Below are 21,862 nucleotides of genomic sequence, written 5' to 3' on the forward strand. Positions count from 1 at the left end.
TCTTGGGGATTACATTTGGCTTTCTGTAGGGGGGGCGGGTGGGGGGGAGAGCTGACATTTACTGTTTGAAACGGACAGTGAAAGAGAAAGAAGAAAAGAAAAGAAGCTGCTTTAATATTCTTTGTGTAACCACACGGAATCACAGTGTAAGGGAACTGAAAGTAAAGCTCATCTATTTGGAAAACCCAGATAGAAACTTTTTAAGAAGTGGAAAGGACTTTTTTTTGGTTTTCAAAATCAAGAACGTGGACTCTCCCCCCCACCCCCCCTTCCACAAATACGTGAGGTGGAAGTCCGGGGAGAATCCTGCTCATAAAAGAAACGGGATGAGAATAAAGGTAGAGACAAAGGTTGAGATTTTTTTATCAGTGACACCTCTCGAGCAGTGCACTGTCTTTTAAAAATCTGCTGACAGAGCTTGGCATTTGATCATCTTCAACTGCTGATTAACACAGCACTGTTTTATATTTAACTCTGACCAGAGCAGGAGGAGTTGGGGGTGGGGTTATGCTGCTTATAAGGCAAACGGGAGCAGCTATAAAGGTCTTCTGCATGCGTTTCCTCTTTCTTCTCTCCTGAACCGATTCCTGCTTTACCGGTCATTTTTCTTGGGAAAAATCAAACTTTTTGTTTGTTTGTTATCTGTGTAAAAAGGAACGGAGGGGAGGGAGGGAGGGAGGAGAGAGGCAAGCAAAAGCAGATGAAGAGGAAGAAACAGCTTATTGAATACAGCGTTCAGCCAGAGAGAGAGAGAAGAGAGCGAGCAAGTCACTGCACTCTTGCTCAATGTGTCTGTTTTACGTTTGGTAAGCACAGTGGGAGATGCAAGGAATGGACATCGAAGACAAGTCATCCAAAATGCATTGCATGAAAGGCAAGCACGTGGCCATCATTTGTGGAGTAGTAACAGCTGTGGGCTTAATTTTGGGACTCGGATTAGGTTTAGGATTAAAACCTGAGGCCTGCTCAGAAGACAATGGGCAAGTGTCAACAAAACCACCTACCTCCATTACTCCAGGGGTTACACCACCTTTAGAGACCAGTGTGTTTTGCAGTGCCAAAAATGATGAAAACGGACCCTGGACGAATTTCAGGCTGCCCAACTATGTTCACCCAGTTCATTACGACTTAGACTTGACTACTGAGATGGAAGATGAGGTGTACACCGGAATGGTAAAAATCTCCATCAGCTTGGAAAAACAGACAACCAAGCATTTGTGGCTTCACCTGAGAGAAACAAAGATCACAGAAATACCTGAACTCAGGACATCCTCGGGCCAGGACATTGCGATAAAGCGTTGTTTTGGATATGAACCACATGAATATGTGGTGATAGAGGCAGAAAAAGACTTACATCCTGGCAACTATTTTCTGAGTATGAAGTTCAAAGGCTATTTGAATGGTTCCCTGGTTGGATTTTACAGCACAAGCTATAAGGAGAATGGAAAGATCAAGTAAATGTCTCTTTTAACATTTTTGCACTATTAATTTTTGCACAAGGCTCTCCTCTCTTTCTCTCTCCATCTTACACCTTCTCTTTCCTGTGGTCTTTCATGTTTGTGCATATATATATATATATATATATATATATATATATATATATATATATATATATATATTTTTCTAAGCTTTCACGGTACTTACATGTATGGTATTCAGCTTTGTTCAGGTATTTCACGGGTACTTACATGTATTGTATTCAGCTTTGTTCAGGTATTTCCCCACGTCATTATAGTTGTGCTTTCAAAGTTGTAGCAACGTTTCAGCAGAATCTCATCTTCCATCATCAGGCTTTTGTATAGTGTACACACACACACACACACACACACACACACACACACAAATTAATATCAAGGAATGGAATAATGGGATAATGATAGCTACAACACAGAGATGGTGGTTCTGGGAATATAGTTTATTTTTGCTTATGGATTTACTACATATTTACAGAATGCAAAGGGAACAAAATAAGCACATATCTCTTGGGCTTTTGTTCTATAAAGTTCTTTATCTTATCATATTTTTATGTTGTTAGACAGAATGTTCCAAGACAGGAAACATATGTCTGGTAGTTTAATTTAAATTATTATGATATTATAAGTAATATTCATTATTTATACAATGATGGTCTTTCTATATCCAGGAAGCCTTGCTTTTTTTTTTCTTTTAATGCATAATTTCTTCTGTTTGTTGCCTCTAAGGTATGTTTATGTATAATTGGTTGACAGCATCCAGATTAAGAGCTGATTACTGTTAGATAAGTAGAAATATATTAGTGGAAGGCTAGATAAGAATCTGGTTGTTGCTTCTCGTCCTCCTAATCACAACTTCAAAGTGCAGTGATCTTTGAAATAGGACTTTGGTAGTGGGGTGTCCATTGGGTGTGACAAAAAATCTTAAGCTGTGGAAAATCTCAACATCTCAGTCCGTATACAGAAATCATTTTTATTGGTTTTAAAATAATAACAAAAAGAAAAGGAACAAAATGCAAAGATTTTTTTGGAAACAATGTTCTTTATGCTGTAAATTTCTACAGTTATTGCTTTTTTAACAAGTAAAAAAATGCAACAAAGAAAAAAAGGAAAAAATATACAATATGTTATATCATAACAGCAAACAGTTACAATTCTATATAGGTAGTCCTCTACTTACAACTACAATTGAGCCCAAAATTTCTGTTGTCAATTGAGAGACTTGTTAAGTCAATTTTGCCCCATTTTACAACCTTTCTTGATGCAGTCTTTAAGTGAATCACTGCAGTTAGTAATACGGTTGTTAATGGGGCTTACCCATTGACTTTGCTTGTCTGAAGGTTACAAAAGGTGATCACATGACCTCGGGACAATGCAGTGGTCATAAATATGAGTCAACTGACACGCGACTGAATTTTGATCATGTGACTATGGGGATGCTGCAAAAGTTATAAGTGTGAAAAATAGCAGTAGCATTCATGCTTATATACTGCTTTACAGTGCTTTACAGCCCTCCCTAAGCAGTTTGCAGAGTCAGCCTATTGCCTCCAACAATCTGGCTCCTCATTTTACCCACCTCGGAAGGATGGAAGGCTGAGTCAACCTTGAGCCTGGTGAGATTTGAACTGCCAAATTGCAGGCAGCTGCCAGTCAGCAGAAATAGCCTGCAGTACTGCACTCTACCCACTGCATCACCCCAGCTCTTGTCGTGGTCATAAGTCACTTTTTCAATGCTGTTGTGACTGTGAATTATCACTAAATGAACTGTAATAATTCGAAGACTACGTGTACTTAGCTAGTACAAATATCATTCAAGTATACATATATTTCTAATACATTTATATAACTGTCATGTTTTTAACCTACTGGATTTTGTAAACATGAGCTCCATGTTTCATTATACTTGTCCACAAAAAGTCTTATAGGCACTCCAATCAGAGGTGGCAAATACAATTAGGTCTTCAATCCATGGAGTGTATAGGGACATGTGTTTCTCTTTCCAATGCTGCAGTAGCAGTCTTTTGGACATAATAAGGGCACAGACAATTCATTTAAACCCATTTTCAACCCAACTATTACCTGGTTGGTAAATTCCATGTACTAGGTATGTAGCTTAGGAGAATATTATTCTCTGAATTTTTTTAGCTTTTGTATCTGTGCTCAAGTCATTAAGGCTTTGAGAAATACTCAGATTTTGAAATAAGGCTTGCTTTCTTACGCTCCAGAGGGCTGAGCTACAATCAATGAGTGGAAATTGCAACATTAGGGAAACTTCAAGGAAGAGCTGTTAGATGATGAAACAGAGCACTCCAGGGAGGACCTATTTAAGCAAAAGCTGGACAGCCATATGTTAAAGATTCTGTGGTTGCAAGTTCCCTGCACTGAACATAATTCTATCTTGCAGGCTTTCATAACAGTCTGCATTTTCGGTACAAATTAACAGCATAGAGAACTTCGTTTCCAAAAATCTTACAAGCTATTGTTTAATTGGAAATTCGTTTCATCACCGTGAATGTTACTTGGGAAAGTACAATCAATATTAAACCAAAAGTTTGAAATTCTTCCATGCCTAGTCCAGCCTTTCCCAATCTCATAGTCTCCAGATGCATGACTACAACTCGCATCATCCAGTGCTATTTGGATTTATTGCCTGGAAGAGTTGACAGTTGTAGCCTGAGTGAGTTTCATCCTTCATTCCCATGTTTAGTCAGAATTGTAACTAGGAAACAGTGTGGATTGATGAAGCATTGTTAGTACTGATATAGTCATTCTTTGTATCTAAAGCCTACGGTAGAACAATCAGAAACAAATAGTTTTCCAAGGACTGATTCAGATATACACAATATTTATTGTTTTGTTTGGCCATGTTTGTATTGAGATGCTTGTAGAGGCTTCGAAACTAGGAATTTGTTTTCTTAATAAAATGAACTTTAATGAAGTATTCAGAAGAACAGGTCAGGCTGAAAATTGTGTAAGTGCATGGTGCCACAAGAGCTACAAAGACCGTACTGTGGATTGTCTTCTGACTTTTGAAATGCTGTAGAAATGCCTTAAATTGAAGTCTTAGTCCTATATGTTTCTAGGTAGTTAGTGAGCACTATCTGGTTCCATCCACAAACTCTTTCAGTTTCAAGTACAAGCCATAAACCAGTCTGTATTTTGTGCAATGGATAGAGATTTGAAAATCAGAAGAAACTCTGAACTCTATGACTACAAGAAGAGATTAGAGTAGATGAAGATATGAGTCAGGATTGTGGGCACAGAATTGCCAGTGCAGAATGTTAACTAAAAAACAAAAAAGCAGGATTGCTTTCATTATACTCACTCAGCGTATTTGTGGCCAAGTCTCTCTTGCATGTGACAATTAATGGACTATATTAAGAGACAGTAGAAGTGGGAACATCTGTTTTATATTCATCTGCTAAATAGATGAAAAGGAGTTGAAAAGCAAGCCTTATCCATTTGTTGATCTTAGTCTTCCTTTCAAAACCATTAAGGGATATGTACTTAGTAAGAGCACCAGTAAAGAATCCTTTTACCCGAACAAAGCTGTCATACACTTGAAAGTTAAATAATGTAAAACGTGCTTTCACCATGTTTTGGTATGTACTAATGGGTACTTTGGAATATAATTCTTGTCTACATCAGCCTTCTCTAATCTAGCACCCATGAAATGTATTGAGGCTACAGCTTTCATTATCTGCTTGCTGGGAATTCTAGGAATTGTAGGGTAGGGAAAGCCTGGGCAATATTATTTGGAAGGGGTAGTTTAGAACTTCAGCTGTTCCCCAAACCAACTGATAAGAGACACTACCTACTAGTCAAATGTAGCTACTTGGGAATTGAAAGGAATGTACAGCCTCATATATTTCTTCCATATTCAAAATATCTATTTGTTTTCAGTATTACGTGTTATTTAATTCATATGTACACATAGCAAAGAATAAATTGAAAAGTATGATTGATGTGATGGCTTGTGATAAAAGGCATCAGCAACAAGGACATGGAAGTTATTTGAAACAGAATGAAAATAATGGTATTATAGAGAGCCCCCAAAGTATGTGGAATTGTATTAATAGCAAGCATAAAAAGAATGGTTTTTGGAATGATGAAGTGAAAGAGGCTGTGGATAATGAACAATTTCAGCAATAGTACTTAGACTTATATACCACTTCATAGTGCTTTATAGCTTTCTCAGAGTAGTTTTAGAGAATGATTGCTGAATAAAAAAAATAAGAATAAGAGAAAGATAGGTTTGAACAGCAATCAGCATTTTTCAGAGGAAGTTCTATTTTACCTTTCCAGTATCTACAACATTACTCTGTCCTTGGAAATGGCACAGCATTTTTATGGTCTGTCTCTACTGTGATTATCTACTCCAAATATAATTTCTAATTCATTTTCTAACAGGTCATCATTGTTGGGACCATAGCGATAAAGGTAGTGTTCATGTTGGTGCCTGAATTTCCAAATGCATTGTTGTATTTTATCAGTAAATGATGAAAATCCTAGCTACATGTTCTAATCAAAGTTTTAAGTCCAGTTTTTAAATTTTAAAGAATTTAAAGAACTGAAGGATCAAGTCAGGGACTCTGACAACTTGATTCTTAATGAAAACTTACAAAGTTTTCAGAGAAATTATAGTCTATGATTTTTTTCTTTATTATTTTTTCTATATTTGTTCGGACCTTCCTTACTTCCTTACTTTTATATAGTTGACAGTATTTCTAAACATGTGGTTGAAAAGTTATCAACATTTTGAATTAATTTAAGAGACAAATGTGGTTGTAAGTTCACATTAATCAATTGCTACAATTGGCGATTGTGCACCATATACACAATGCAGTTAATAAAGCATAATTACCTTTACATGAAAATGGTTAATATTAATTTTTGAAACCATTTTAGTGGCAGTTTACCTTGGTCGCTTAAATTATCTACATATCAATTAATATAAGAAACGTCATCATACCGACTTGTTTCAGTATTTTCTGGGTGAACTTCTGCAGCCCAATATTCCAGGTTATTCAAGAATACTGTTAGATTGTATTTCTTGAGCAATGGACAAAGTTATACCAGGATACTCAGAGGGATGAATGATATTATTATGAATATACTAGTTCCTGGTTGTTTTGACAAGTTGCTAAAACTAATTCTAAAGACACACACACACACACACACAAACACACACACAAACACACACACACACACACACACACACACACACTGAAGGCACTTGAAAGACCTTAGCACCTGTTTTTTGAGTGCAATCTTGTTTGTTATATGCGTTGATCAATCAATCAGTCTCTCCATCCATCCATTCATTCTCCAACTATTACAATCAATATGTGTTGAAAGTTTAGTAATATTACTTTTATAGACTTAACTCGTTGTCTAATTTGGACATGTGACATAGATATCTGATATCCTTTTTTATTCAAATGAAATAAGATTATCCCCATTCTTCTTACAAATTATTCCAACTATCCACAAGTAATGATTTAATTCAATCATGTTCATTCTTTTCCAAAGATACATAGCAGCAACTGATCATGAGCCAACTGATGCACGAAAATCATTTCCTTGCTTTGATGAACCTAACAAAAAAGCAACATATAGTATATCAATTACTCATGAGCATGTTTATGAAGCCATATCAAACATGCCAGTAGAGGTATGTATATAGACTGTTTTGGTTTTTTTTTTAAATATCTGCCAGCCTGCCCGCCTGCCTGCCTATCTGTAAATATAGCTTGCAACTTGGATCAATGTGTTAGCATACCCTTTCCCAATCTGACTCATCTATCTGTATGTACATATGGTTCCCAGGGAAATAAATAATCAGACTATATGCATACATGCGGCCTACATGTAGATGTGGGTATGTCTGTGGTTCTAATCGTAACTGCTGTGTCTCTGTGAGTGCATTTATGCTTTCCTTCTGTTTTATTTATGTGTTTGTGTATATACACTTACAATAAGAAGTAGATATGGGCTATACATTTTTACTATGCTTCTGTTCTGACCAAGGCTTCCAAATTGTAATTACGCACACACGTCTTTTCAAAACAAGACTTATTTTATTGCAACGCTGGTAATTGTTTTCATTCCCAGCCGGAATTAATCTCAAACAGTCCCCCGAGGTAAGCACACACCTTTCAGTTCTGTGAAGTGCTGTAAATAACAGAAGTATCAAATGAACTGGGGAAAAACCAAAGTACAAAGAGCTGCCAGAATGACTCTGAACCAAATGAACTATTTTGCAAAGGTTTCATCATCTTTGCCTGATCATTATACCTTATGGGAAGGGCAATCACCTCCAAGCCTTACTCCTGAATCCCCCCTTTTGTTCCAGCTGCTCTCGCCTTCTAGCAGCTCTGTGCACACGCGCACTGGGAACAGGCTCCCCTGGATCCTCTGCCTCGCTGCTGCCAGACTCCGAAGGCTCCAAAGGCAGCACCCCACTCCCAGATGGTCCTGGCCCTATCTCTGCATCGGACGTGGGACCCTAATCCGAGTCCTCTCCAGACTCCCTGTCTGGTCCCTGTTCTTCCCAACTGTCTGATTCTGCTGCCATCTGCACTGGCTGCCAGCAAACCACAACAGTTCCATGAATATTTTAGAGGTGAAGAGTTGGCAGCATTCTGAACAACTGCCTGTTTGGTTTTCCCAGAGACATTTTGGAAGAAATGTTTCCAAAACCATTTTTCTCTCTGGATTCCCTTGCTCAGTGTTTCTCAGATTTGAGGAATTCTGGGTGTTGAAATCCATACATCTTAAAACTGGACAGCTTGAGAAATGCTGCCCTAGACATTTTGGATCCAATGGTCACTTTCAAACTTGGTATTTCTTTTCTTGGCTTTTCCCACAGCCAAATTTGACTCCTCTGTGTACAGTTTTCAAAGAATTGTCACACTGGTGGAGACAGTTCTGAACCACTTCCCAATGTATTAGAAAGAATAGAAAAGAATGACACAATATATTTTTCATATTAGTATTAAAGCACAATTTCCTTTGAATAACATGATGTCTGGAAATTCCACAGTGTAAAAGGGTAGGATCTAATAGACAACTGTGTGTGACTAATTTATTTATTTCAATTGTATTATTTCAGTTATGCTTATGTATTGCATTGTGGCCAATTCATACTTGCTGTATAGCTTCCAGATGTCCCCTTCTCAATAAATACCAATGGGTATTTCTGGTATAATCTTCTATGAATAGGGAACTTCCTCTTTCTCACACACAAAACATCAAAAGAGTATACATTAATTAGTGCTGATTTTAATGCCTTGAGAGTCTATTTACCTGGAAATAAGAGCATTTGAGCTCAATGGAATCTGCTTATCAGCAGGCATGCTTAATTAAGCGTGGTTGGGTTCCTATTTCTTGAAACAAAAAAGTTATGGTTTGCATATAGAAATGTTTTTGAAGAAAATTGAAATGAAGTTACTTTGAAGACTTGATTCAATTTATGGTAAGCTAAACGTTTCCTAACCACTTTTGGAAATGTGTTTATTAACCATCTTCAAACTATTAAGAGACCTTTGAAATGACAAGTTTGAAAATTCTCCATCGGGTGAGTTTATCTGCAATTCTGAACAAAAGAAAGATAAGACATAAGGCTTTTAAAGATTTAAGCCTAAATTTAAATTTTGAAATAAACAGCAAAAAGCTAAGTAAGATTTTGAGCTAAAACAGTCATAAATGGATTAAGAGTCCAGTTAATTTATTTTTAATATAAGATTTTAGAATTAACTTTAAAAAATAAACAACTTTCTGTGGGAAACAGATTTGTTTTGGCTATCCTGGCTATTGTAAGTCATAACACAAGATAAGTGATGACATTAGAAATGAGATCCTAGAAAGGACTTAAGATTTAAGCAGGATAAAAAAAATACAAGCCTGTTCTTGATGTTAATTGATGATAGAACTTGTTATAATATGACACAAAATGTTATAATATTGGAAACATTAATGGGGGCTCAAGACAGGAATTAGTAATTGCAATATTGACACTGTTTGTCTGCTTTTGTGGATAGACTGTTCCTAAAATATGTAATGAAGGAATTATCTGACAAGTCAGAGAATGTATGGAAACTCAAATGATAAGCCAAGAGAATACTTTAGAAAGGGTGCTTTACTGGATATGCAAAAGAAACTGGCTAAAGGGTTTACTAGGTTTACAAAAAAGGTTGTTAAAATCTTGATGAAGCCCATGTAACAGAATAAAGACAAGTAAAATTTTACACCAATATTTGATTGAATTAAAGTTTCAATCTGTTGAAGTAAACTACTTCTTAATAATAAAGGAAAGAATATACAGTTGGTTGAATAATCAAGGTTAAAATAAGACTTTATTTCTTTTCCTCCTTCCTTCTTTCTCTCTCTCTCTCTCCCTCCCTCCCTCCCTCCCCCCTCTCATCATTTACGGCTTTTTTAAGGACTCAATGAATGAATTGATGTGTTTATAAGTAAGGAATTATATATGTGATGAAGAGATATCTGTTTAACCTTATACTGGGTGAAAAGTTATTAAATTTGTTTATACTTGTGATGAAGGTTGTAAGTCATTTCTTTATATTTTTCTTAGTTTTCTTTTTCTTTTTTTGTGCACTTTTTATTCTTGCCTTCCATTCTTTTTCTCTAAGTTTAGCTTGTGCTGGTTTCATTATATTCGGAAGAAGACAAAATTATTGCAAGATAGTAAGAGCAATCAAGTAGGAAAAATCTGCTCAGCAATATTCCAGCAATAAAAAAAGAGATAATTTTGGCTCATCATAAATGGGATGCAGAAATCCAGAGGACAACAAGATGGTAACAAAGAGATGCAGAAAACTGGATTAAATACAGTTCTTATAGTCCAAGAACTTTAACAGTAAAAAATATTGAGTTTCTGGATTTCATTCTGTACATAAAAGAATCATAACAGACAATTGTTTACTCTACAGAAATGCTTCATTTGTAAGCATTTCATTTATTTTTTCTCATATCTTTATTCTCCAGGAAAGAGTTTCATTAGATAGCAAATGGACAAAGACAATATTCAAGAAATCTGTGCAGATGAGTACTTACTTGGTGGCTTGGGCTGTGCACCAGTTTAAATATGAAGAAAGAAAGTCATCTCGTGGAATTCCAGTAAGTTCTATATTATTTTTGCAATTTCTCAAGGATGTTTTGCTTTGCAGAATGAAAAGCAAACTATAGCTTTTACCAAAAGTAATTTTCCTGTGGTTGGGTTTCTCTGTCTGCAAAAAGAGACATCCTATCATTTTCTGCTTAATTGTGCTATTTCACAAAGTTCTCTTACATCACGTTATAAAGCTTTAGTAAAGACTTTGTAATTTTGAAGCTTGCCTTCCTTCTAATTATGTAATTAGGTTACATTCTGAAAAGATACTTGAAGTTATATTTTTTATCTAAGGATCTGAATGAAATCATGTATTCAGAGTAAGTGTGAAATAAAATTTCATCCAAACATAACACATTGTGGAGAATGTTGCCATACTCATCCACCAGTTTTGAAAAAAAGCCACTCCCTTCTGCGAACAATCAAGCACACTACAACGTACAAGATATGTGTAGTGGTTTGACACAGCAGGTGGCAGCATTTAGCCAAGTTTGGCTAATCATCAACCCACTACCCATCCCCATTCTCCACTTCTACTAAGTTAGGTATATCAAACTCAAGGCCCAGGGGCCAGATCTGGCCCATGGGGTGCTTAGATCTTGCCTGCGAGGCCACCCTGGAAAGATCAAAGGACTGGCCCGCAGTGCTTCTGCCAAAAAAAACAGAGCTTGGGAAGGCTGCAATGGGCCCTCTGGAGCTCCGTTTTTGCTGGCAGTGGGTTGCAGGAGGCCGTCGCAGCCAAAAACACAACTTGGGAACCTGTTTTCGCTGGCAAAGCGCTCGGGCCTACAACATAAGTGACATTGAGCTGGTCACACCCACCCCGCCTCCCCAAGGTCAAACAAAACCCTGATGCAGCCCTCAGTGAAATCAAGTTTGACACCCCTGTACTAAGCAGACTCTGCCCTGGTTATTTGGATCGAGAAAGCCATTAGAAAGGCTAGGTTGGAAAATTGACAAATATCTCAGAAGAAGGCAAACCATTCTTATATTGGCAATAAATATACAGGGATGGTCTCCGGTACACAACTGAGCTCCACTGAAAGGGAATATTTATTTTAAATGCTCTGCATGCTTTCCAAAGGGAACCATTCAAAGTCCTCATTTTAAGCTTTCTATGACTGAGGTCCAGATATTTTCATCACCCACATTTGGGAAACACAGCTTCTCCCTGTTGGCACTTACTCCTGCAGCCTTCCAGAAAGAAACTGCAATGGAACTCTTTGATGGGGTCTTGAAGTTATTGTTTGCCTCCTGATCAAGCTTGATTACAATAATAAGGTTATTGTTACTGATGTTTTATTATCCTACTAATATTGTTGCTTGCATTTTTAGAATAGAATATAGAATATTTTTTTATCGGCCAAGTTTGTTTGGACACAAAAGGAATTTGTCTCCAGTGCACAAGCTCTTAGTGTACATATAAACAATAAAGTGATAAATCATAAATTATCATGAACAATAAGATGCAAACAACAAAGTGATAAGTCATAAGATACCAATAGGAGAGGTAATAGGAAAGATGATTATAGGATAGATAATAGAGTTAATAGGATAATATTAGTATTAATATATAATAGGAACCTTTAAATCAGAATTTATTTATTTTTTTGTTTTATTTATTGTATTGTAGGCCACCAGAAGTTAGTATGAATTGGTAGCACACCTTTTGCTATTTCTAGCAGTTATTTATCAAGGCTGTGAGGGGCTACCATCTGAAAGAAAAACACATAGTAACTTCCCTTTCAAATAAAATTTGATTCCATGTGACCTCATGGTCAAATGGAAGCTATTGCTTTTAAGCTGTTGTTTAAAACCTTGGTATCTATTAATAGATGTGTGTATAAGTGATGCATGCTGGTCATAGAAATTATAGAATAAGAGAGTTGGAAAAGTCCACTCCCTGCTTCAGTAGGAGATCCAGACAAATTCCAGACAAATGGCTGTCCAATCTCGTCTTTAAAAAAAGAACCCATGACTTCTGCAGGCAAGCCATTCCACTGATTAATTGTTCTTACTATCAGGATGTTTCTCTCTAATACTAGGCTGAATTTCTCTTTAATAAACTTTCATCTGTTACTTCTTGTCCTGCTTTCCGGTGGGTTGAGGAATTGGTCAACCACCTCTTCTCTGTGACAGCCCCTCAAATATTGCATATCATGCTATGCCTAATCCTTCTCTTTGCTAGACTAGACATAACTAGTTCTTCCATACGCATTTTGCTTTTCATGTGGGAGTTGAAAAATTGACTAGAAATTTCAAAGAATCAAATTTCAATGAAATAATAAGAAAAACCTAATATGTGGCTCTGCTTTGGAAGCTCTTTCAATATTAAAATAGAGATTTACATACAGAATGGATCAGATAAGATGACCTTCACAATCCCATGATTCTTTATTCCAGACTTTAATGAATAAACATTTGCCACTTGAGACTGTTTTCAATTCACTTCAGATTCACAGTTTGTTCAAAAATTTGAATCCCACCTCTGCCTCTGTAAGTAGTTTACAGAGATAGCATATTGCCCTCAATAGTGTGGGTTCTCATTTTACTGATCCCAGAAGGATGGATGACTGAGTCAACTTTGAGCCAGTGGGAATCGAGTTGCCAAATTTGATGTACTTTCCTTAGCCGTCAGCAAAATTAGCCTGCAGTACTGCAATTTAACCACTGTGCCGCCATGGCTCTAAATCAGGGGTGTCCAACCTTGGCAACTTTAAGACTTGTGGCTGAGGAATTCTGGAAGTTGAAGTCCACAAGTCTTAAAGTTGCCAAGGTTGGACACCCCTGCTCTAAATCATATTAGGAAGGTTAGTATTTAGAAGAAGTAACTGAAGACATATGGTATCAAGGTGGAATCTCTCTGACAACATCTTCTACATTGTTTTACAGCTCCGCATTTATGCCCAGCCACTCCAGATAAAAACAGCCAGCTATGCAGCAAACGTAACCAAAGTTGTATTTGATTACTTTGAAGAGTACTTTAGCATGAACTATTCTCTTCCAAAACTGGGTAAATTTCTGTTCTTCATTTTTAATTAATGTTAACGTTTTGTTTTCAGTTTATATGTTCTTTGAAAATTGTAGCTAAGATTAAGTTTAAATAATTGCCTTTTTGTTGCTCACAGTTGTGTTTTATGATTATACAAAAAGGGAGGTGCAAAATGACATCATCTGACAGAGTTTGAATACTAAGTAAACATCTCTCTTGTTCCATTTAGACAAAATAGCAATTCCAGATTTTGGCACTGGGGCCATGGAGAACTGGGGGCTGATCACTTATAGAGAAACTAATCTTCTTTATGATTCAGAAGAATCTGCTGCTTCAAACAAGCAAAGAGTGGCAGCTGTGATTGCCCATGAACTTGTCCATCAGGTATAGTTTGTTTGTTTGTTTATTAAATTTATAGGCCTTGCTTCTCACTATGCAAAGCACCTCTGGAGATTTACTGAATATTGTTGTCAACAAAAAACCAAAGTACATTATTATATTCAAGGAATTACAATGTGCTTATCGTATAAATCATTTTTGACAGTAATTTTATCTATATCCTTCTGAGCTATAAAATAATTAGGTTAATTTGATGTTTTGGATACATTTTACAAACAGGTTTTATCTCATCCTTTATCAATATTTTATTTTTGGATGGGGCTCTTAGCAGCTGCTTCAGCATAAAGGTGTAGCTATTCTTTAGTCTCTGTGTTTATCTATCTATCTATCTATCTATCTATCTATCTATCTATCTATCTATCTATCTATCTATCTATCTATCTATCTATCTATCCGGGTATTTTCCCCACGTCATTATAGTTGTGCTTTTAAAGTTGTAGCAATGTTTCGGCAGAATCTCATCTGCCCTCATCAGGCTTCTGTATAGTGTTCGTCTGTGAGTCAGACTTTTACAGTTGTTGTTCAGACGAACACAATACAGAAGCCTGATGATGGCAGATGAGATTCTGCCGAAACGTTGCTACAACTTTAAAAGCACAACTATAATGATGTGGGAAAATACCCAAACAAAGCTGAATACTATATATATATAGTATGCTAAAGAGTTGTGCTCTTTGTAAGAACTCTTATTCTCTTGCCCCTTCTTCTTACAAAGAAAGGGAAAAGAAAATGTGTGAAAAAATTACACTGATTTCAATATCTCAACTTAGCAGCAGAATTTCTTAATTTCATTTCAATATCTCAGCTTAAGCAGCAGAATTTCTTCACCAAGATGGGACAACTGCTTCCAACAATATTTACAATACTAGCACTCATTAAAATTAAAGTAAAATATCATGTGTAACATGTACCATTTTCAGATAAATGTGCTCTAGGAGACCTCATCAGACTTTTAAAGGATGACATTGTGTTTTCAAAATTACAGTCTCTTTCAATACTTTATCTAAAATATTTTTACCCACTTTTTGACAACAAGCTTTCAAAGTAGAATATTTCAGCTAAGTGTTTATTATCATTTTTAAATGAAAATGCATTTCGAAAAGAAACTAGTTGGAATCATGCAAACATAAAGCTTCAATAATAAAGCACCATAATTATAGCTGCTCAACATATGAGCAAGTTATAATGGTTTAGTTTGGTATTTGAGAAGAGAAAGCAGGAAATTTTCATTTCAAATGATAGAATTTTGCCACCAAGAATGTCCAGTCCTCAGTTATTACCCATCTAAACACAAAACTGAAGCTCTTAGAAAAAGAGCCACAGTTTGTGTTGCCTTTGCATTATTTTCCAGCAAAAAGATAAAATCTCTTGTGCAATATCTAAATAGTCCATTTATGGACGGTACATTTCTCTTCCTATTTTTTAATGCTGTTTGTTTTTCTTTCCTTTTTACTTATTATAGTGGTTTGGAAATATTGTGACCATGGATTGGTGGGATGACTTATGGCTAAATGAAGGATTTGCCAGTTTCTTTGAATTTATGGGTGTAAATGCTAAAGAAAAAAATTGGCAAATGGTAAGAATTCTTGTCTTTGTATAATTATAGAATATGAACAAAGGAAGTATTACTCAGGTTTATGGATATTTTTTAGCCCAAGGATGTTGTTTGAAATTTTTCCCCTAAAATGCAAGAAGGGCTGTTTAGAATAAATTTTGAAGCCCCGTGTTCTGCACCCCCCCCAACCACTGTATTTTTAATGAATTTATTATTAGTATAATCAGAGGTGGTATTCAGCAGGTTCTGACCAGTTCTGGAATGGAAATTTTGAATAGTTTGGAGAACCGGCAAATCCCACTTCTAACTGGCCTCGCCGCATCTGCCTCCCGCGTCCCAGCTGATCAGCTGGTTCTTCTTTTGTTGCCCTGCACAGAACAGAGCTGGAAAGCAGCTTAGGGGGGGTGGGGAAGGAACGGGGATTTTGCAGTATCCTTCCCCTGCCACACCCACCAAGCCACACCCATCAAGCCATATCATGCCCACCAAGCCACGCCCACAGAACCAGTAGTAAAAGAATTTGAATCCCACCACTGAGTATAATGCTGATCTTAGAATACTGATCATTGTTAAAAATCATCTTATATTAGAGAATACTTCTGCTTCTCAATCATCCGTCCAGGATTATAGGAAACAGGCATTTTCACAGAGTTGTTGAATCACCAGCATGGACTTGGAGAATAATGTAGGACAGACTGCTGGGCTGTGGGCTGGATGCGTCATATGCTGGCCACACCCATACCCATTTTAGCAAAGGGGGAAAAAGTCACAATATGTCACATGATGCCACCGTGATGTCGCAAGTTTGATACCCCTGTTGTAGGTGATAGGATGATAGAATCAGTCTGTGGAGGGAAAAGCGGGATTAGCTGAGAATTCCTACATAGCCACAAGAGAACTAAGTGGAATCCCTCCCCCCACCTGAAGTGCTGTAGTACTGTTTACCCTTATCTAACTTTAAGCAGGTTGCCAACATTTAGTTGAGAAGATTCCTGTGCACAAGATTTTAGCTATAAATCAGTTTAATTGAGTCATCACATGTGGACCTGGTTTTTCACTCCTGCCAAATAGTTGTAATAGGCTTCCCCAGTCTATGTGTCCTCCAACTATATGGACTCCATCTTCAGAATTCTTATAAGCAGTGATGGGATTCAATGTCTTTTACTGCAGGTTCCTTGGGTGTGGCTTGGTGGGTGTGCTTTGGTGGGCGTGTCAGAGAAAAATACTGCAAAATTCCATTCCCTCCCCACCCCACCAACCTGCTTTCCAGCTCCATTTCCTGTGCAGGGCAACAAAAGAAGACCCAGCCAATCAGCTGGGACTTGGGAGGCAGAGAATAGATGCGGGCAGGCCAATCAGAAGCAGCCCTTCTGGTTGGTGAATTCTGGGAGTTGAAGTCTACAAGACTAAAAAGTGGCTAAGGCTGAATGCCTCTGATTTAGAAGCTTCAATCTATACATTTTCCTCCTTGTCAAACTTGATGGTAGAAAAACAGCTTAACCAAATATTATTTATTTTATAATATATAATGATGATATATATGATAGATATGCCAGTTCTCTGAACTACTCAAAATTACCACTACTGGTTCTCCAGCATTGGTCAGAACCTGCTGAACACCACCTCTGCTTATAAGTGACCATATTTACTAAGGAATTTTGAGACTTTAAAGTATCAAGGCTACTCTAAAATATCTATAGAAGCATTCCTTTCTAATAATTTAAACAAGATACACCTGCTAAATATTAAGTATGGCTCCTCCACAGGTGATAGGTATTAGCTGACCTTATTTCAAAAGCAAGGCAGCATAAGATTTGGTTAGTACTTGATTGAGAAGATACTCAGGATTTCAGGCATGCAGGATAAATCAAACATCCTGGAAGAAATACTGTTGAATTGCTGCCAAATAAACTGAATGGTTTTGTCTTTTTTTTAACAGGAGTTGGGCTTCGCTGAGGTATTTTTATTTTTAGCGGGATAGGTTTCATTAAGTTATTTAGCTTTGAGATATGAAATTTATAACTGGGGTGTCCAACTTAAGGCTTGTGGACTTCGACTTCCAGAATTTCCTGGCAGCCCTTCTGGTTGGTGAATTCTGGGAGTTGAAGTCTACAAGACTAAAAGTGGCTAAGGCTGAATGCCTCTGATTTAGAAGCTTCAATCTATACATTTTCCTCCCTGTCAAACTTGATGGTAGAAAAACAGCTTAACCAAATATTAATTATTTTATAATATATAATGATGATAGATATGATAGATATACACTGCTCAAAAAAATAAAAATAAAGGGAACACTTAAACAACACAATGTAACTCCAAGTCAATCACACCTGTGAAACCAAACTCCCTACTTAGGTAGCAACACTGATTGATGATCAATTTCACATGCTGTTATGCAAATGGAATAGACAACAGGTGGAAAGCATAGGCAGTTAGCAAGACATCCCCAATAAAGGAGTGGTTCTGCAGGTGGTGACCACAGACCACGTCTCAGTTCCTATGTTTTCTGACTGATGGTTTGGTCACTTTTAAATGCTGACGGTGCTGTCACTCTAGTGGTAGCATGAGATGGAGTCTACAATCCACACAAGTGGCTCGGGTAGTGCAGCTCATCCAGGATGGCACATCAATGTGAGCTGTGGCAAGAAGGTTTACTGTGTCTGTCAGTGTAGTGTCCAGAGCATGGAGGTGCTACCAGGAGACAGGCCAGTACATCAGGAGATGTGGAGGAGGCTGTAGGTGGGCAACAAGCCATCATCAGGACTGCTACCTCCGCCTTTGTGCAAGGAAGGATAGGAGGAGCACTGCCAGAGCCCTGAAAAATGACCTCCAGCGGGCCACAAATGTGCATGTGGCTGCTCAAATGGTCAAAAACAGACTCCACGAGGGTGGTATGAGGGCCCAACGTCCACAGGTGGGGGTTGTGCTTACAACCCAACACCGTGCAGGATGTTTGGCATTTGCCAGAGAACGCCTTGGCAAATTCACCACTGGCACCCTGTGCTCTTCACAGATAAAAGCAGGTTCACACTGAGCACATGTGACAGACATGACAGGGTCTGGAGACACCGTAGAGAATGTTCTTCTGCCTGCAACATCCTCCAGCATGACCGGTTTGGCAGTGGGTCAGTAATGGTGTGGGGTGGCATTTCTTTAGGGGGCCGCACAGTCCTCCATGTGCTCACCAGAGGTAGCCTGACTGCCATTAGGTACCAAGAAGAGATCCTCAGACCCCTTGTGAGACCATATGCTGGTGCGGTTGGCCCTGGGTTCCTCCTAATGCAAGACAATGCTAAACCTCATGAGGCTGGAGTTCCTGCTGTGTCAGCAGTTCCTGCAAGATGAAGGCATTGATGCTATGGACTGGCCCGCCCGTTCCCCAGACCTGAATCCAATTGAGCACATCTGGGACATCATGTCTCGCTCCATCCACCAATGCCACGTTGCACCACAGACTGTCCAGGAATTGGGGGATGCTTTAATCCACGTGTGGGAGGAGATTCCCTCAGGAGACTATCCGCCACCTCATCAGGAGCATGCCCAGGCATCGTAGGGAGGTCATACAGGCACGTGGAAGCCACACACACTACTGAGCCTCATTTTGACTTGTTTTAAGGACATCAAAGTTGGATCAGCCTGTAGTGTTTTTTTCCACTTTAATTTTGAGTGTAATTCCAAATCCAGACCTCCATGGGTTGCTAAATTTGATTTCCATTGATAATTTTTGTGTGATTTTGTTGTCAGCACATTCAACTATGTAATGAACAAAGTATTTAATAAGAATATTTCATTCATTCAGATCTAGGATGACTTATTTTTGTGTTCCCTTTATTTTTTTGAGCAGTGTATATTTATATAATGCTTAGGTAAAATTCTAAAGAATCAAGAAAGTGAGCTACACTAACTACATCTTTTTGACTATTTATTTGCTCTCTATCCTGTTAATTAGCATTCAATTCAAAACTCCTTTTATCCTATTATAGGTGAGATTGACATTTGGCATTATTTTATTTATGCTAATCATTTTTCAGGTATTAGCCTGATTTAGCTAATTAAATAAATCATTTTGAGCAATGGGTTCTTTTTTCTCTGGTGGGACCGGACAACCTGGTCTGCCCAATTATGAGATGGAGCATACCATTTATTTATTATCTCCCTTTATTTCTTTGTCGGTAGAACATAAATTTAATATTTTGGGGAATAATGACTTTTCTTCCCCCAACTCTTTTTTTCTCCACAGCTGGACCAAATTTTAATTGATGACCTATTCCCAGTGCTGAAGGATGATTCTTTGGTTTCATCTCACCCTATTACCGTGAATGTGTCTTCTCCTGATGAAATAACATCTGTGTTTGATGGCATATCCTACAGCAAAGTAAGAACTTCCCCCATAGAACTGGGATTTGAGCTTATTTTTTGATCTTGGAGAAAAAAAAAAAAGGAGATGAACGTTGTGGGATATATATTTTCCACTTCTGTTATATGTGTATATCTGTACTATGTGGTGTTACAGTTCAGAGGCAGAAAAGATGGAGAACTTGGTTTCCTTGAATAGCAGAGGAGCAGATTGCAGGTAGTCCTCAACTTACAATCACAATTGGGACCAGAATTTCTTGTTGCCAAGGCCTAAATTTTGATCACATGACCATGTGGATGCTGTGACAATTGTAAATTCAAGTACTGGTTGTAACTCACTTGTTTCAGTGCTATTGTAACTGTATAGAAAGTATTTGAGGCGATAATTAGACAATTGTGATATCCTGCACTGTAATTTTCATCACTTAGTGGTTTGCAAGAACACAGCTGCCCAAGTCAATATCTATTATATGAAGTGATACACAGGAAATGGTTTTGGTTAAATAAATTAATCATTATCTTTGCCCTAGTAATGACTTGTGGGTATTGTTCCTACCTATAGATTTTTTTATAGTGTACTCTGGGTATTTCTACAGTAGGGCTGTCAAACTCGCGGCCAGTGGGCCAGATGGTTACGTGCTGGCCACTCCCGCACCCGGTTTAGCGAAGGGGGGAAAAGTCATGATACATCACATGACGATGCCATCATGACATGAATTTGACACCCCTGCTCTACACTGTATCAATAATGAATGATACTTAGATGAAAGTGGCCTTGTCTCTCTGCAATAGCCATGCATTCCTATCACTATTGCCTTATATAATTCAGGGAAAGTTGCTATTTAAATGGATTTTCACTTTTATAGTCAGCCTCTTGAATACGTATTTGGGACTTTCATAGTCAAACTCAAGTTATGGAAAAAAGAGAGAAGGAAATGGTCTGAAATTTACAACTGATAATCCCAGCTATGAAATTTATGTGATGCAGACTTCACCTTTGCTTGCAGAGTGGTACTGTTATGGTCCAAATCATATAAGATTTACTCATGACCAGGCATGAATTGCCAATTGTGTTTGCTGGATCACCACATATTTTTAAAGGCTGTAATCACACATCTGGATTGAATTGTGGCAAATAAAGTTTGCTTGCAATCTATTTATAAATTAGGAAGATGTCTTGTATCAAATCAGAGTGTTACTCTACTTCTGTCAATGTTGTCTTGGTTGATTATGAACAGATCTCCAGACTCTCCAACTTAGCAGTGCCAGTGATTGAACTTGGGACCATCAGTATGCAAAGCATGTATTTGCTATTGAACTCTGACACTTTTCTCACTGGATTGCTTCAAGTTGGAATGGGAATGGGAAAACAAATAATAATAACTGTGTAAGTTGGCACAAATCACATGAATTGGCATGCCAAATGGAGCTGGCAAAAATTTATCAGATAATATCTTCATTTGGCTCTAATAAATCCTCAGTTTTCCAGATGTTTTCTTCCCATTTCTGTTTTCTGTCTCTCTTTCTGAGGGTGTACTTTAGTTTCTTTTTGTGGTGCCTGTGCTTACTGAATGGTTGTGAGGTATCAAGAAGGGTACTTCTCTTATTTTCTGTTCTATATCTTTCTGTGATCCTGAAGTTTCCTTGCCTATCCCCACTTCCCAATCTTCTAAAGTGCCGTAGAAGTATGTTCCTCACCTTATCTGAGGTCTAATTGAAATGTTGGAAGTCAGGGAACTTGTACATGGCTGGAAAGATTATTGTACCAGGGAAAGACAGGTCATTAATCTGTACACAGACATATGCTTACTAGGTTATAATAATTTTGTCCATCAGTGAGAATTGTATTAAAATGTTCTCCCTAGAACTGAAATCCAAGTTGAAGTGATCTTCATCACAGTATTAGTATGCACAAGTAACTATTGAAATGTTTCTAAAGAAATCTATGTGTGTGTGCT

The 21,862-nt window shown here is 37.6% G+C and overlaps 1 protein-coding gene across 1 annotated transcript in view; it reads left to right on the top strand.

Annotated features, from left to right (window-relative positions):
- The first annotated feature begins 495 nt into the window (after positions 1-495).
- ENPEP (glutamyl aminopeptidase) overlaps positions 496-21,862 on the top strand; it is a 47,074-nt gene continuing 25,707 nt past the window's right edge. The window contains exons 1-7 of the mRNA XM_026698213.2: positions 496-1,454; positions 7,005-7,146; positions 10,479-10,610; positions 13,495-13,615; positions 13,824-13,978; positions 15,456-15,569; positions 19,789-19,923. Of these exons, the coding sequence (XP_026553998.1) occupies positions 823-1,454; positions 7,005-7,146; positions 10,479-10,610; positions 13,495-13,615; positions 13,824-13,978; positions 15,456-15,569; positions 19,789-19,923 (1,431 nt within the window). The 5' untranslated portion in view covers positions 496-822. The remainder of the gene's footprint in view (positions 1,455-7,004; positions 7,147-10,478; positions 10,611-13,494; positions 13,616-13,823; positions 13,979-15,455; positions 15,570-19,788; positions 19,924-21,862) is intronic.

Source organism: Pseudonaja textilis, chromosome 6 (assembly GCF_049901715.1).
Source record: "Pseudonaja textilis isolate UNSWEBS1 chromosome 6, rPseTex1.2, whole genome shotgun sequence".
NCBI classification, from domain to species: domain Eukaryota; kingdom Metazoa; phylum Chordata; class Lepidosauria; order Squamata; family Elapidae; genus Pseudonaja; species Pseudonaja textilis.